The sequence below is a fragment of the Doryrhamphus excisus genome, linkage group LG6 (assembly GCF_037039965.1).
Source record: "Doryrhamphus excisus strain RoL-2023G ecotype Guam linkage group LG6, RoL_Dexc_Guam_v1.1, whole genome shotgun sequence".
In the NCBI taxonomy this organism is placed as follows: Eukaryota; Metazoa; Chordata; class Actinopteri; order Syngnathiformes; family Syngnathidae; genus Doryrhamphus; species Doryrhamphus excisus.
In genome coordinates, this window is record NC_136362.1 from 21,512,708 (window position 1) to 21,526,805 (window position 14,098).

Here is a 14,098-nt window from a genome sequence, read left to right on the forward strand (position 1 = left end):
AAAAAGGCAGCAGAGAGCTAAAATGGGACGTCTGGCCCGCTTTTGCCCCTCCGCTTTTTTATTCCACAGATGAGTGCAGATAATTATCTCGGCGATTGTGAGTGATTACTGTATTACTGAGGTACAAGGGGGATGTATTGGACAATGCAGAGGGAATTAATGACACATAAAAACTATTTTTGTATTGACTGCTTTCGTCTCCAGGGCCTTGAGTGCCTGTTCACATCTCTTGTGATTACCTAAACATATTGTAAATATGTGTTTCCTATGGGGCCCTTACATAAATTTACATGTTTTAACACTCAGGAGACGGCAGACTGTTAGAGATGAGTTAGCGCTCTATTCGGTCTGTCTCGACTTTATTGAATTGGCCAATGAGGCGCTGTGCAGTTTAGTCTCCATGTATAAGCCAGCCATAGACAGACGCATGCTGCGTATTAAAAAGATGAATATCACGGGTTTAACCCTGTTTCTCGGAGGCCTGCAGAAACAATTTGTATGATGTCTTTTTGTCAATAAAGATGCAAAACACTCAGTCTTGCACATTGTCCCTCATAAAGTATTGTACGCATGAGATCATTACAGTCATTAGTGTCCATATTCATCAGTTTATGACTAAAATAAAGTTTATCAAGCTGTTTGGGGGTTAGATTCAAACAAATTCTGAGCAATTCGGCATCAATAGTGGTGTAAAAACTTTGAAATAAAATAAAACCTCTCATCAGAGATATCAATTTGCTGTGACGAATCAATCAGAGGACTGAAACATGCTGCCATTATTGCAGGCTAGCTAGTATATGTGAAATATCATTGTTTAAAGTAACAGCTCCGTTATTAATAGTGTTTAAGTGACAAGGGCCAACACTCGTGATTGTGAAGGCCATGTGCAGAATATGGCAACATAAAGAATCTGAAATCTGATTGGACAACAAAAATCTTTACACCTAAACTGGAAGCAGTGCAGCCAAGAGACATGCTACCAAATTAAAATAATAGACTATTGGGAATAAATCAATACATTTTCATGGAACAAATACCAGAATTGAAGTTGTAAGTGTAGATGAGTGCTTTAGACCAGCAGAGAAGGCTTTGCTGGCCTTGCCCGCACATCAATGGAATAGTCATGTAAATGTCATTATATAAAGAAACCTGTAATTATGATTTTCCTTTCCAGCCGTTTATAATCTTATTGTCTTATTGAAGTGTTTGTCCATTTAGCATTTCTGGACCTTGGATGATTTTTCAGGAAATATTAATGTTGCCACACAAAAGGTTTCATGTGTTATATAATTTGTGTTGTATATGCGCAGTATATATATATTTTTTCCTGAGGTATATTACATTTTCAGTATATTTTCATATTTTTGATTTGAATGTCCTCAAAAGTAGGGATGTTCCGATCAGGGTTTTAAGCTGCTGACACCAACCTGATCATCGATACCGTTACCAATCACATAGGTGAAATGTTAATGTTTAAATGTACTAATGTACTACTGAATATACTGTATTAAGAATCATAAATGGGTTTTTTTCTTGAGAGAACTACTTTTACGAAATGGAAATGGAAATGGAAATTGGTTTGCCCGCCACTGCTGGGCCCCTCCAGCTGCATCCCCTGCCTTCTGAACCAGAGATGCAACCAACACCCTCTTCTGTGCCCTCGGCATCCCAGAGAGGAGACTTTAAAGTAAAATTAAATTAAATTTCTTGTGTTTTAATGATGTTAAGCAGTATTTTTTGCTACCAAATGTGTCATTTGAAGTTTTTTCTCTCCGCCAATGGTAGCTACAAACTTTCCTGGAGGGCACCTTATCTTCCTTTTGGAGGCCCACATTAGAAATGCAGCCGTAAATTTAGGCTGCAACCAGATTAGCGCGAGACAGAATGGGGGTTTTCTTCTCTCTTAAGAAGATTACCCGGGAGGGGCAAGATCGCAGCCGCAGTGTTTAGGAAAAAGGGGACAAGGAGAAAACAGAAGATGAGGTGGAACTAATGGAGGGAGGCCCGGGATGCCGTTTAGACACCTGTTGTTTTTAATGGCTGTCTGTACTATCTTTAAGGCAAAAGTTAGTCCAAGTCCCGTGAGTGCTGGTTGTGTCGTCTTGGGTGTTGTTTATTCAGAGGCACGTTTTGGCCTTGCAGCTGCAAGCCAGATTGTTCCTCTCCTTCAAGTTCCTGCTGGCGCTTTCCAGGAGAGCTTTGATGTGTATCTGGCCAATGCACACTATTAGAGGGATTTCCCCAGGCCTGACAGCTCAGAGAATATGCTGCAAAATGGCCATGCCAGTGGGCTAAAAGAATGCTGGAAACAGGATTAGGATCATTTTCTGGCAGACCTTGTCACCTCCTCAATTGGCCGAGGTTTCTTACGCTGGCACTTTTCATTCTCGGCATGGTTAAAACCTTTAAGGGAACCATGGAGAGGGGGCAGAGAGAGGCACTGATTGAATGGTACACTGTGATTTTTGTGTGGGGAGGCTTGCTCTGGGGGGTTCTGTGTGGTACTGTGAGAGAGTGGCAGTAAAGCAGCGGGCCTGGGAGGCTTGTTCGCAAAACCTTAAACCTTTTAGTGGGGCTTTTGTTTTTCTGTTGTGCTGGACGTGACGTCAAAAATGTAGAATTTATGCTTCTACTTGTAATGGGGATGAACATTTTACACTTGATTAGCAGAGTGAGTGGCAGACAGGAAGTGATGCGGGGGGATTCACAGTTGAATTTCAAATTGTCATGGGTTATGACCACAAAAGTAGCCTGTGCTTTAGCCTGTGGTGGGGATTAATTTATTAGGAATTATTGTGCCTGTTCTGAGATTATTCACACCTGCAATAAAAGCCTATTGTTTTGGCAATCAAGTCTGGCGTTGATGTCTCACCAAACATTACTGTAGCATTACTGACACCTAGTAGCCAGTGTAGACGGCTACGTCATCAGCTTTGAATGTTGCTGAAGTCTGACACCTTTCTGATGTCATTTGGTCCTAATGAAGAGTCAAAGGAGCAAGGTGTAAATAACAATTTATTATTGTCTGTGTTTATTTTGTGTAAGTAATCGAACAAAATGGACAGAAGTCCTCGGGAGCGTTTGGAAGTGTGACCAATCACAGCAGAGTGGGCTCGGTGGGAGGCATGCCGAGAGGAGGGCTTGAGGTGGAGAAAATTACACAGGTCGTTTGGGAAACACTTGAGGAAGAGGTGCAGAGTCTGGAAGACCTAGAAAGCTTTCTGTGCAGGTCTCATGTGTAGATGCTCTATAAGAGTCCAGAACTCAATACAAGGGCCCAAAAAGGAGTATATTAGATCCCCCAAGCAGCAGAGGCACTTCTGATCCAATCTCAACTAGCTTGTAGTTAAAATAACACCAGGAAACAATAGTTCACTCTGCCAATTCAATTGAATATAAAAATAGTTCAACAACTGTTAATTGTTCCCATTGCTCTCCTGGGGAACACATTTATAGCCACACATACGAGCACACATGTCCTATGTGTGCCTTAAATGGCCTATTTATTCTTATGTCTGCTATACTGGGTAATCCAAGTGTAAAGGGGACAACAGGGGTGTAGTTCAAGGGCTCTAATGTTAAAAAACTAGTTTAGAAGGTCGTAAAACACGTTTTCTTTGTTCTAACTGTGAAATATTCCATTTATAAGTAAGCAATTTTACTTAAATTCACCTATCACAGTCGGGTCTGGAACCAATGAACCTTGATAAACTAGGGAATACTGGATATGGCTTCTCCGTTGGAATATACAGATGTACTACGTACAGTATACCCAATGCTGCATAACAGTTTGCAAGTGGCTGTAGTGTTGACAATCCAGAGATGAAAGCAACCTGATCCAACATCAAGGGCACTTGACCCTGCAGCAGTACAATCTAACAATCCCTGTTCAAGCCTTAGGCGTGTGTTTTGGTGGGAGGGAAGGATGTGTGTGTGTGTGTGTGTGTGTGCGTGTGTGAATACTAGAACAGTATTGTGTTATGTTAACAAGCCTATAACGCCTCATGGGAGAAAATCCCGCTATGTACCTGGACAGGTTGTGGATAACAAGGACATTCACATTGGCTGCATATATAAACGTGATGGTACCAGAGGTGCAATCAGGACGCCCTTGGAGGAGAACACGCGTGTTGTGGTGTAATGAAACACAACAAGGTCAGGGTGATGTGTCACAACCACATTAATTCTGCTAATCTTCTCAGCTTGTTATCTTAGTAGCGTTAATTTATAGCCATCTTAAGAATTGCTTCAAGCAACAAAGAAGATGTATTTGTTATTTACACAACAGGAGGAAAAGGCTCAACGGAGCACTCTTATGTGTTTGCGTGGGAAGACCAAGGACACATCTTGGAGGTGGACAAGCTGTTTAAATGCCCCCTTTTGTGTGCGTGTGTGTGAGTGTGTGTGAGTATGTGTGTGAGTGTGCTTAGCAGCAGGGCGGGAGTCTGTGCGTTTTGACAAACCATGCTGTTAAAGATATAATAGCAGCATAATCACCGCCCCGGGCCGCCATTCTTCAGGATAATGGCCTGCTTATTCATTGGGGACGGCTTATGTCTCCATGCAGCTTTTTATTTTACACATCATATTGCTCTTTTTTTGCTTCTGCATTCAGATTTTTATGTGTGTTTTTTTTTAATCATCATAATTGATTTCCTATCCCAAGCCCTTAACAGCATTATTGTCACTCCTCAGATGTGTTTTCTCACAAAGGCTGCTTAAGATTCTTTTTTTAATTTTAATGTTTGTAATTAAAAAAACATAGCTCTGATTTGGATATACAGTAATACCTCTTTTTTATTGTGGTTCATTGGTTTGAGACCTGGCCATGATAAGTGAATTTCTGCGAAATATAGGATTCCTTATTTGCAAATAGAATATTTTCATAGTTAGCATATAGAAAACCACCTTCTGAGTACAGTTTTTGTTATTAGAGCCCTCTAGACGTGAATTTACAGTCCTATAGTCACCTTTACACCCAATATGTTAGTCATAATAAGAGTAAATAAGCCATTTAAGATATAAATAAGATTCATGCTGGCTGCACAGTGGTCGAGTGGTTAGCGCGCAGGCCACTAGCTAGGGGACCTGGGTTTGATTCACCCCTGGGGCATCTCTGTGTGGAGTTTGCATCTAGGTTTTCTCCAGCAAAAACATGCATGCTAGGTTAATTGGCCATTCCAAATTGTCCATAGGTATGAATGTGAGTGTGAATGGTTGTTTGTCTATATGTGCCCTGTGATTGGCTGGAGACCAGTCCAGGGTGTACCTCGCCTCTCGCCCAAAGACAACTGGGATAGGCTCCAGGACCCCCACGATAAGCGGTAGAGAATGAATGAATAAGACTCATGCTTGTGTGTGTTGCAATAGGAAGTGATGCTGGGAGTTCAGAGTTGAGTTTCAGCTTGGAATGTATTACAGCCACAACAGTATCACATGTTTTTATAGGGTATTATTGTGCCACAGTTCCCCACAGAATGCAAAAAGTGTATTATCAGTGACATATTGCTTTGTAGTACTTCAGGAGGTTTGCCACCAGCTGCTTATAGTGATCTCCCTTGTAGGGCCCAAGAAACTCTGATGTCAAAGTCACTTTCTGCTACCGTTCATGTCATTTCTCTACATGCATGCATTTTGTCCACTTCCAAGAGAGAGATTTCTGATGTCAAAACTCTACATATTCCAGACCTCCATATTAAAATGAATGTATAGGAATGTGCAGACAGACTTTCGGATAAAACTAGTTGCTTGTAGACACACTGTATGTTCTGATAAACTACAGTTTTTGCCTTATTCTGCATAAACCAAGAAAAGTTTCACTAATTTTGGACCGGATTTTGCAGTAATTGTGCCGTATTCAACCACAACACAGCATAATTTATGAATTGATTTATTTCCGCAAAGTGTCGAGGGACGACCGTACTATGCAGAAATACTGTTTAGCAAATATGTTCCTCTCTTTGTGTATTGAAACACTCAGCAGACACGTCTCAAGTATAAAGATCTTCAAGCAGTATTTTTATTGGTGGATATTTTACAACAACACTAAGTCAACACTGTCTGGGCAGAGGAAAGGAAACAACATCCCCCCCACATTAGAAGTCTATCTAGCACAGGACCAAGTTGGGGACAAAGACGGTAACAGCAGCAACAACCTCAGCTCAAATAAAACCGAGACAGCAGAACATAGATGACTTGGGGCCCAACAATGGCTGAAATATTCTCAGCAGTCCAAAGCAGGACCAGTAAATGTCTTGATCCGTTCCAAGATGGGTCAAGGAGGAGTAGATGGGATGGGATGAGCAAGTACAATCTTACAGCTAAAATGACTTTTATCAGAGTTCATTATCAATAATACAACATAGTACAGTACTTTACAATGACCTTATCCGTAAACATTAATAGATAGATTTTATATTTCACCTATTAAAATAATGTGCATGTTTTTTTTTGTTGTTTTTTTTTTTTATTTTGAGCAACATGAACAGCCAACATCAGAAGTGCTAACACTGAGTGTTTCCTCCAGAGATTCTGTTTTTATTTAGTTTCCGGATTGATCAAGTCGGTGATGTCGCTACATGACTCGACATCTTAAATGTAACTACCCCTGGAAGTGATAAAAGTCAATCCTCAATGATATGCATGTTCATTATTACATTTGCCCCCGCCCATCTCCGCCTGCGGCCAAATCTAATTAAACGCTTTGAGAATTTAGTCACTGAAATCATTTTGTCATTATCGAGTCAATGCGGCGGCGTTACCGTTCGTTCAACTGGTGAATTTGTGGCTATTAATGACGCTGTTGAGGAAAACCGGCCTGTGTATGCTCTTGTGTGTGTGAGCACGCGCCATTGAACTGTTAACCAGTACTGCAATACAATTGGTTTTCACAAGCTTCTTCACTGCAATACGTCACAAAGTGCCTCACATATTCACATTTTTCTTGTAAACATTACTAGTCATTGTCTTTTTTTCCAGTCTTTTGTCCTTTTTTAATGAATGTTCACTTTCTGTGACGTCCTCTATTCTTTTTCCCTCCTTTTATGTCAAGTTTGAAGCAGATGCTGCAAGTCAGCAAGCTCTCTGTGACGTGACTAAGAATCCATGAAGGGTCCATCACTCCTCGGAAACGTCGCATTATCTTTTACTCCACCCAGGTGGGATTGTCAGTTAGACAACGTGTCCAGTCCCAGCGAGGCGGCGTGCTGTTTGGCCCTCAGCCGCAGATTCTCGATGCTGGTGGTCTTGCTGTTGTGGCTGCTGAGGCCGCCCCCGGCAGACGCCTGCAGCAGCGGGCTGTTCCACACCTGCTGGGCGTGATGGGACAGCGACTGGTAGTACGACTGGCAAGGGAGGGTACCCAGCGGCGCGGGGGGCATGTTGACATTCATCCCCAGGTATGGGAGTGACGAGGGGGCGGCGAGGTCAAAAGCGGGGTAGTGCACCAGGTTGTTAGTGGCAGCCATGTGCTGGCGGAACTGCTCCTGCAGGCGGAACAGGCTCAGAGGGGAGGAAGCGTAGGAGTGGTTCTGGGTGAGCGGACCTCCGGCGGCCAGACCACTGCTAGACGACGAAGGAGGGGTCACAGACGGAGAGACGCCGGGTGAGTCTGCACAGAAGGAAATGGCTTTTAATGTCACGTAGCCAAGCTTGTGTTTTGATTGCGTTTTAGTCTGTTTGTCCAGGAACCACGTGACTGACAGGTCATGACACAAGGAAGTACTTTGTCAGTTTTTTCTGGTACCAACCGAAGTTGAAATCCAGTACTTAGCTCAACATCAATGACAATTTTCAGCTGCCCTGTTTGATGCATTGTGGTCATCTACGATTATCTATTTGTTTAACATTAAGGCACGCTTTGATGCTGATACAAATGAGCACAGTGAATAATATTTTAAAAATTACCACTTTATTTTGTTTTGGTTCTCATAATATTATGACTTTTAATACTTTAACTCAGTGCTACTAAAGTTTTTTGTCAGAATTTCTTTGCGATTTTTTTCTCATTTTTCTTTTATTTGTTTTTTAAATTTCTGCTTTTGTTTTCTACTATTTCAATTTTCTTGTATATTGTATATTCTCTTGTTAGAATTATGACTTTGTTCTCCTAATATTTAGATTTTATTCTCATAGTGTTGTAACCAAATTTTTCAAAAATTCAAACTGTGTTTGTTGTTTTGGTTGTTTCTCATATTATGACTTAAAAAAAACATTATTAACATTATAACATTATTATAACATTATTTTTCTCATAGTATTTTTACTTTAGTCTTGTAAAATTACTGCAGATATGTCAATTTTTGCAGCCAAAAAAAAGCCACACTTGATACCTCAGAACGTTATTAAAGTATAAATATTAGGAGTTTAAAACGTGACAAGATTTCTCAGAGTTTGTGGGCGCTAGGACTGGGATGCTAATAAATACATTCATTAATCACACTTTTAATTTTTCCAGCCTCAATATCATACAGGATAGTGTCTTTGTTTCGGTGGGTGGAGACGGGGCCGGTAGCATACACACAGAGTGCAGAAGAGTGTAATGTAGTCATTATTATATTAGTAGTGCAGCTGGTGTGTGACATTTTTTTATAGTTTTCTATTGTACTGCTCTTAAAAGTAAAGTTACAGTTGCGTCTCATCTCATAGACCCAATCTCGGGTACGGTCTCGCGACGCTGACATCGCTGATAAATATTGAGGCATTTGCAGACATTAGAGTCTATGAAAGTACAATTTCATCAGGCTAATTTCCGTGTGATGGCCTCCTACCTGGTTTAGGACTGAGTCTTTTGCAAGGAGAAGAAATGTCTGCGGGCGTCACGGCTCTCTCGCTCTGCATCTCCTCGGTCTGACATTTACTGTCATCCTCCTTATCCGTGCCGTTGTCCTCGGTGGCAGACTCGCTGCCGGACTGCTCGGCCGACGTGACGTTGAGTTCCATGTCAAGCGGTACCGGACGGACCACGTTACCATCTGTTCCCAGAGATGTGGAAGAGGAGGGTGGGGGCAGCTGAGAGTCAGGAAGGATGGTGTCGGTGGCGGCGGGGGGATCCTCCTTCTCAGATCCTCCTTCAGCGGTTGGCTCCTTCTGTTTCTGCAGCTGCTCCTTCTGGAGGCTGCGCTGCTTCTTACGGAACTTGGCCCTGCGGTTCTTGAACCAGACCTAGGAGAGACAGACGAGGGACCATTTTGGTGAGTGCTCAATGTTTGATTGGTGCGGCAGATAGGCCGACATGTAGGATGAGCCTGAGATAAGATGAAGATAGGAGTGATGCTAATATGCAGATCTTAGAAAGGCTTCTTAGACCAGACCTACCTGCACACGAGCCTCTGGCAAGTTGGTGCACATGGCCAGTCGCTCCCGCATCACCACATCGGGATAGTGGGTCTTCTGGAAGGTCTTCTCTAGAGCCTCCAGCTGCTGGGCGGTGAAGGCCGTGCGACTCCGGCGCTGTTTGCGGTGCTGAGAGCCGTATCGAGCCTCCAAGATGATGTCTTGAAATGCACAGCCGTTGAAAGAGAAAACATGGGAGGTTTTATTTGAAGGGCGGTGTGAGCAGTTATTAGAAGGGCTCTGTTTCTTTCTTTGTGACACTTGCAGTGTGCATGTGGAAATATGGGGAACTTTAACCTGTGTCACGTATGAGCTGTCAGAAAAACTAGCCCACAAATTTGCACATTCTTCTGCTTCAGAGTGTGTGTGTGTGTGTGTGTTTGTGTACTCAATTACCAGCTAGTCTCTCTGCCAGTGTGAGAGCATGCACAGAGGGCCGGTAGTCCGGAGCGTGCTGCGCCTGTTGCGCCGCCTGCTGGTGGAGGTTGTACATGGCGCTGAGGGAGTTCATGGCGTGCAGGGAGTATCCGTTCACCCCGTAGTGCTGCATCCTGCCGTCTTTGACTGTTTATGAGCAGATGACAGACGGCCCATGCACCTAAAAGGCCAACGGGTGTTAATGTTTGCATCCCAATAAACGTGTTATCCATTAACATCCAATTATCGCTCGGTTCATTCCATTAATTATACAAAAGGCTTTTAATTGGGGTAATTACCACTCGTTCCCATAATGAACCGTGACGGATGCCTTATTCATGAATGTATTCACTCTGATCCCACAAGCCAAATCCACATTGCTTTCACTTCAAGGCATTCATGAAAGGAAAATGATTTTTAAAAACCGAATTGGATTATTTTGAACAGGCTGTGATTCATTGAAGTGACGCCTCTTTATTTGCTGGTATTTTTCATATCTAAATCTTATTAATCCAGTCATGCTTTTTGAACAGAACCACCCTCCACGCAATATTCCACGCGGCTGCAAACTCCATTTTTGCAGTTTTCGATGTACCGCTTCAGGACATGATTAGATATGTATTAGTCAGGAGGAGGCTGACTGGGGGGGGGGGGGGGCATCTCCGAGGCTCTAACTATTATCTATATAACTATTACTATCGCTCATATCTAAAAGTTATGTTTTTTATGCATGTGTCATAGTAAAAAATCATTTATAAAAATGAATCAATTATGTTATTTCATTCAATTTGGCTATGATGTATTCATTGATTTTAGATACTTATTTATAGATACTTTTGAAGACTTCCGTAATAATAATTCCCATTCATGATTGCACTGACATTGGAGTTCGAGGTTAGAGAGCTGTTTGTAATATTATATATATATTATAATATTTGCTGTCTTGTTAGGTTATTTTATTTTTGTACAGTCCAATTTTTGAATATTTTGTACTTGGACTGGATTTTTTAGGGTAGATACATATTATTATTTCAATGTTGTTATTATATAATTATTGTTAGGTATTGAGAAAACACAATCCATAATCATTTGTTTCACATAACCATGCAATATATTTGTCATAGTCATTCTATGCATGCATATTTATCATTCATTTAATTTATATTGTAAATTATATAAAAAATGAAACTCCAGTTGATTTCTTAATTATTTTGATTATTTTAAAAACGCAGTAAAAATGCATCTCATAAAATTGTCAAAAAAAAGATCGGCAAATAATCTGCCAAAACGTCCTCAACCTTTAATTGATCTCTCAGTGTGAACGGAAGTCTTGAATCGAATAAGTTTTGCAGCATGTATTATTATGATTCTGGAGATGCGCCTGTATAAAAGAGACATTTTATGGAAGGCCTTCAAGTGGCAATCTTGGACTATATTGTTTAGAAATGTTACTTTTAGTCGACAGTTACTCCATCGGCGTGAAACTTGTATTATGCTGAAGTGTGTGCGTGTGTGCGTGCGTGCGCGCGCGGCCATCCTCCGCCTATTAGGAGGTTGCTGAGGCTGATGAATGTGATCAGAGGGCAGTGGGGAATAGTTTAATTCGCCGGGACAGAAGGTGCTTCGCTAAACATTTACTTTAGTCCCTCAAGTATTTGAGTTGAATGGCCCCCCCTCTGCACCCCTCCTCCATCCTCCTTTCCCCTCTCTGGCGGCCTCTTATCCCATCGCCCCCGGGCAACGTTTTGGCTGAGATGTATTGCTTCTCCGCGGGTAAAAATATGCATGTTGATCCCCATTTGGCTCCGCGTCTAATGGAAGTGCAAATAGGTTTCGACTGCGAGGCCCTCCATTTATCATCAACGCTGACATGCGCAGGAAAAAGGAACTTTACGGTTTTTTCATCGAGTCCCCCTGAAATTTCAACTGTAACTTTAAGCGACTGCGTGTTGCAATGATGACCAAGTTAACGGCTTTAACGCTTTTAGTGTCCACCTGCAGACAAAGTATGAATGCTTCCTGTTCTTATTGTCATTCGTAAAGCTGCATGAGTGCTGCGGGCACCGCGGGGACCTCCTTGGCGGCTCTGCTCAATGCTTCGATTATCAAAGCGTCATTATGTAAATTGGCATGTACAGTGCAACTCTTTCATCCCACTAAATGAGGAAAAATGTTATTTGCTCCAGCAGCCCTGCGGGGCCTGACAGTCTGCTCTTTGCCGTGTCACGGTGGGTCACCGAGGGCGAGGAACCCCCTTTTATCCCCCTTTTATTCTCTTATTAGAAACATTTGTTAAGCGGAGACAAATATGGGCATTATGTCAATGTCTGGTTAGATTATTCTCTTGACAAAGAGAACAAAGTGTGCATCAGGATATTATTACATTTTGCTCTATTATAGGCCTATATTTGCATTTATAATATTAATATTAACATGTACTTATTTATCATACAGGTATATATTTATTATACGTTAGAATAATTAAAATTACATTTTAACTGAATGATTTATTTCAAAAAAAGTTACATTATTGCCGATTTGCATAATTTTCTGAATTGACTGAAATCACGTGCGTCAATAAAACTAATCAAAACCACGTGTTTGTTTTGCATGGTCTTATCACGATTACATTGCGTACATAAAACACAATATATTTGTAATTGATAGATCCATTATACTGACTTTGGTACATTTTGGAGTAAGATTTAGCATTTTAATAGAGCCGTACTTTGAAATGATGTTTACATCGTACTTGGTAATAGTTATGGTCTATAATTTATTATCTCTTTGGAATGTAAGCGTTTAAAAATGAGGAATGTTTTCAACTTGGCAAAACATTGCCATTTTCTTACACATTTTTCTTTACATGTCAGGCGAGCAAAAAGGAATATAATATTTCAAAAGTAGTTTTTACCTTGTGATTTCAATAGTTGTCCCAGCGAGTCTTCGGTTATCCCTCAAAAAGTCTTGAGTCTTGTTGCGTGTCGTCTCCAAGTCCACAGCGGCTTGCTGCTGAGAGCTGAGACCAGGGATTTTTAAAGAGCGCTTGGAGAGGCTGTTGCTGGCTTCCTATTGGCTGCTTGAGACGTCACTCAAGACAACGAGCCAATTATTCGTCCAGCTGCACGGGGGCTTTACAGACTGGATTTTTTCCCCCAGTCTAACTTTCCAAAACGATACGTTTTAGACATTTTTGTATTTCGAAGCTTCGGTTTAATGTGGAGCGCGTTTTGTTCTAATTCGACCACTTTATACCTTTTTGACTATTCGGTGTATTCGTTTGTCATCAGAGGCCCGAAGATATGAGCCAACGCAGCACTTTTGCTAATGGGTTATGCAAATAAATACAACGCAATTATAGTGAAGATGTGTCATCACATTTTAATTAAGTATAATTATTTCACGTTATTTTAACACATTTTTCCACACGTCCCATTGCTTCTTAAAAAGCGCTGGTGCGCATAAATCCAATTGGCTGTCTTTAGTTTTTGTGATGAAAACCTTTGGTTTGTTTGCGTTTGGGCTTTTCCTCCCTCCTTCATGCTACTGGAGGGAAGAGGGACTTTACAGAGGTGACTAATAGATGCCAGGGTGCTGCTTTTCCCGGCCTGGAAGGATTTTGGGATGGAATAGGGAAGACAAGACGCCACCTCAGCCTGCAAAAACCCCTGTCTTAAAATGACTGCGGGTAAGAGGATTAGGGCAATAATGCCCTTCTCTTCTTCAAGGTTTTTTTTTCCAGAGAGAAGATTTTTTTTCTCCCGGAGCAAAACCGTTTAGGTAGGGAATTAAGGGCAGCGCAAAGTAGCCTTTTAATGTCAAGCTTGCATATTTTGCTGTAAAAGATTCTCGAGGAAAGTGTTTTTTAATTTATATCTTTCACCGTGTTGGACGCAACTTGTCAGAAAAGATATGCAACATGGAATATTAATATTAATATGCAAGAATGTATGTGTATATTTCAATGAAGATGGGTTTATTTGATGTTATAAAGCCTGAAAAATCACTTTTATTTTGCATAGTTATCATTATTATTATTATTATAACATTTCACTCATCCTTTCCCATATGCCTTCCCTCTCACCGTTCCTCTTCTATCTGCGCCTTTCTTCGGGGTCTGCGCGAGAAAGAGGATTAACTTGTGAACCAATGGAAATAAGAACTTAAACGGGAGGTAAATCTGGCCACTGTCTCTTTGTAAGGACCGTCTCTAAAGCAATTAAAGCGAGAAAGAGTTTCTTCTGAGCGCCTCTCCACCCAAAGCTCCTTAGAGCGTCGAGAGCTGTCCAGCGCATCTGAGGGGCTTAAACGCCGCCCCCCCCCGCAAAAAAAAACACATCTCCCCTTA

General features: G+C 41.5%; 1 protein-coding gene across 2 annotated transcripts; it reads right to left on the reverse strand.

Annotated features, from left to right (window-relative positions):
* Window positions 1-5,749: 5,749 nt before the first annotated feature.
* Window positions 5,750-12,750, reverse strand: dmbx1a (diencephalon/mesencephalon homeobox 1a). 2 transcript variants are annotated; one of them, XM_078791645.1, is made up of 5 exons: window positions 12,665-12,750; window positions 9,730-9,931; window positions 9,316-9,494; window positions 8,769-9,162; window positions 5,750-7,609 (listed from the first exon to the last, which is right to left on the reverse strand). In XM_078791645.1, exons 2-5 carry the CDS (start codon window positions 9,881-9,883, stop codon window positions 7,167-7,169), a joined length of 1,170 nt encoding a protein of 389 aa, XP_078647771.1. In that variant the 5' UTR covers window positions 9,884-9,931; window positions 12,665-12,750; the 3' UTR covers window positions 5,750-7,166. The 2 variants fall into 2 exon arrangements, with proteins under 2 accessions (XP_078647771.1, XP_078647770.1); XM_078791644.1 differs by having other exon boundaries at window positions 9,316-9,508; window positions 9,729-9,931.
* Window positions 12,751-14,098: the final 1,348 nt, after the last annotated feature.

Coding starts and splice junctions, on each gene's coding strand:
- dmbx1a (XM_078791644.1), bottom strand. CDS start 9,883: ATGCAGCACTACGGGGTGAACGGATACTCCCTGCACGCCATGAACTCC. Junction 9,163..9,315: donor TGCCAGAGGCTCGTGTGCAG/GTAGGTCTGGTC, acceptor TGTCTCTCCTAG/GTCTGGTTCAAGAACCGCAG. Junction 7,610..8,768: donor AAGACTCAGTCCTAAACCAG/GTAGGAGGCCAT, acceptor CCTTCTGTGCAG/ACTCACCCGGCGTCTCTCCG.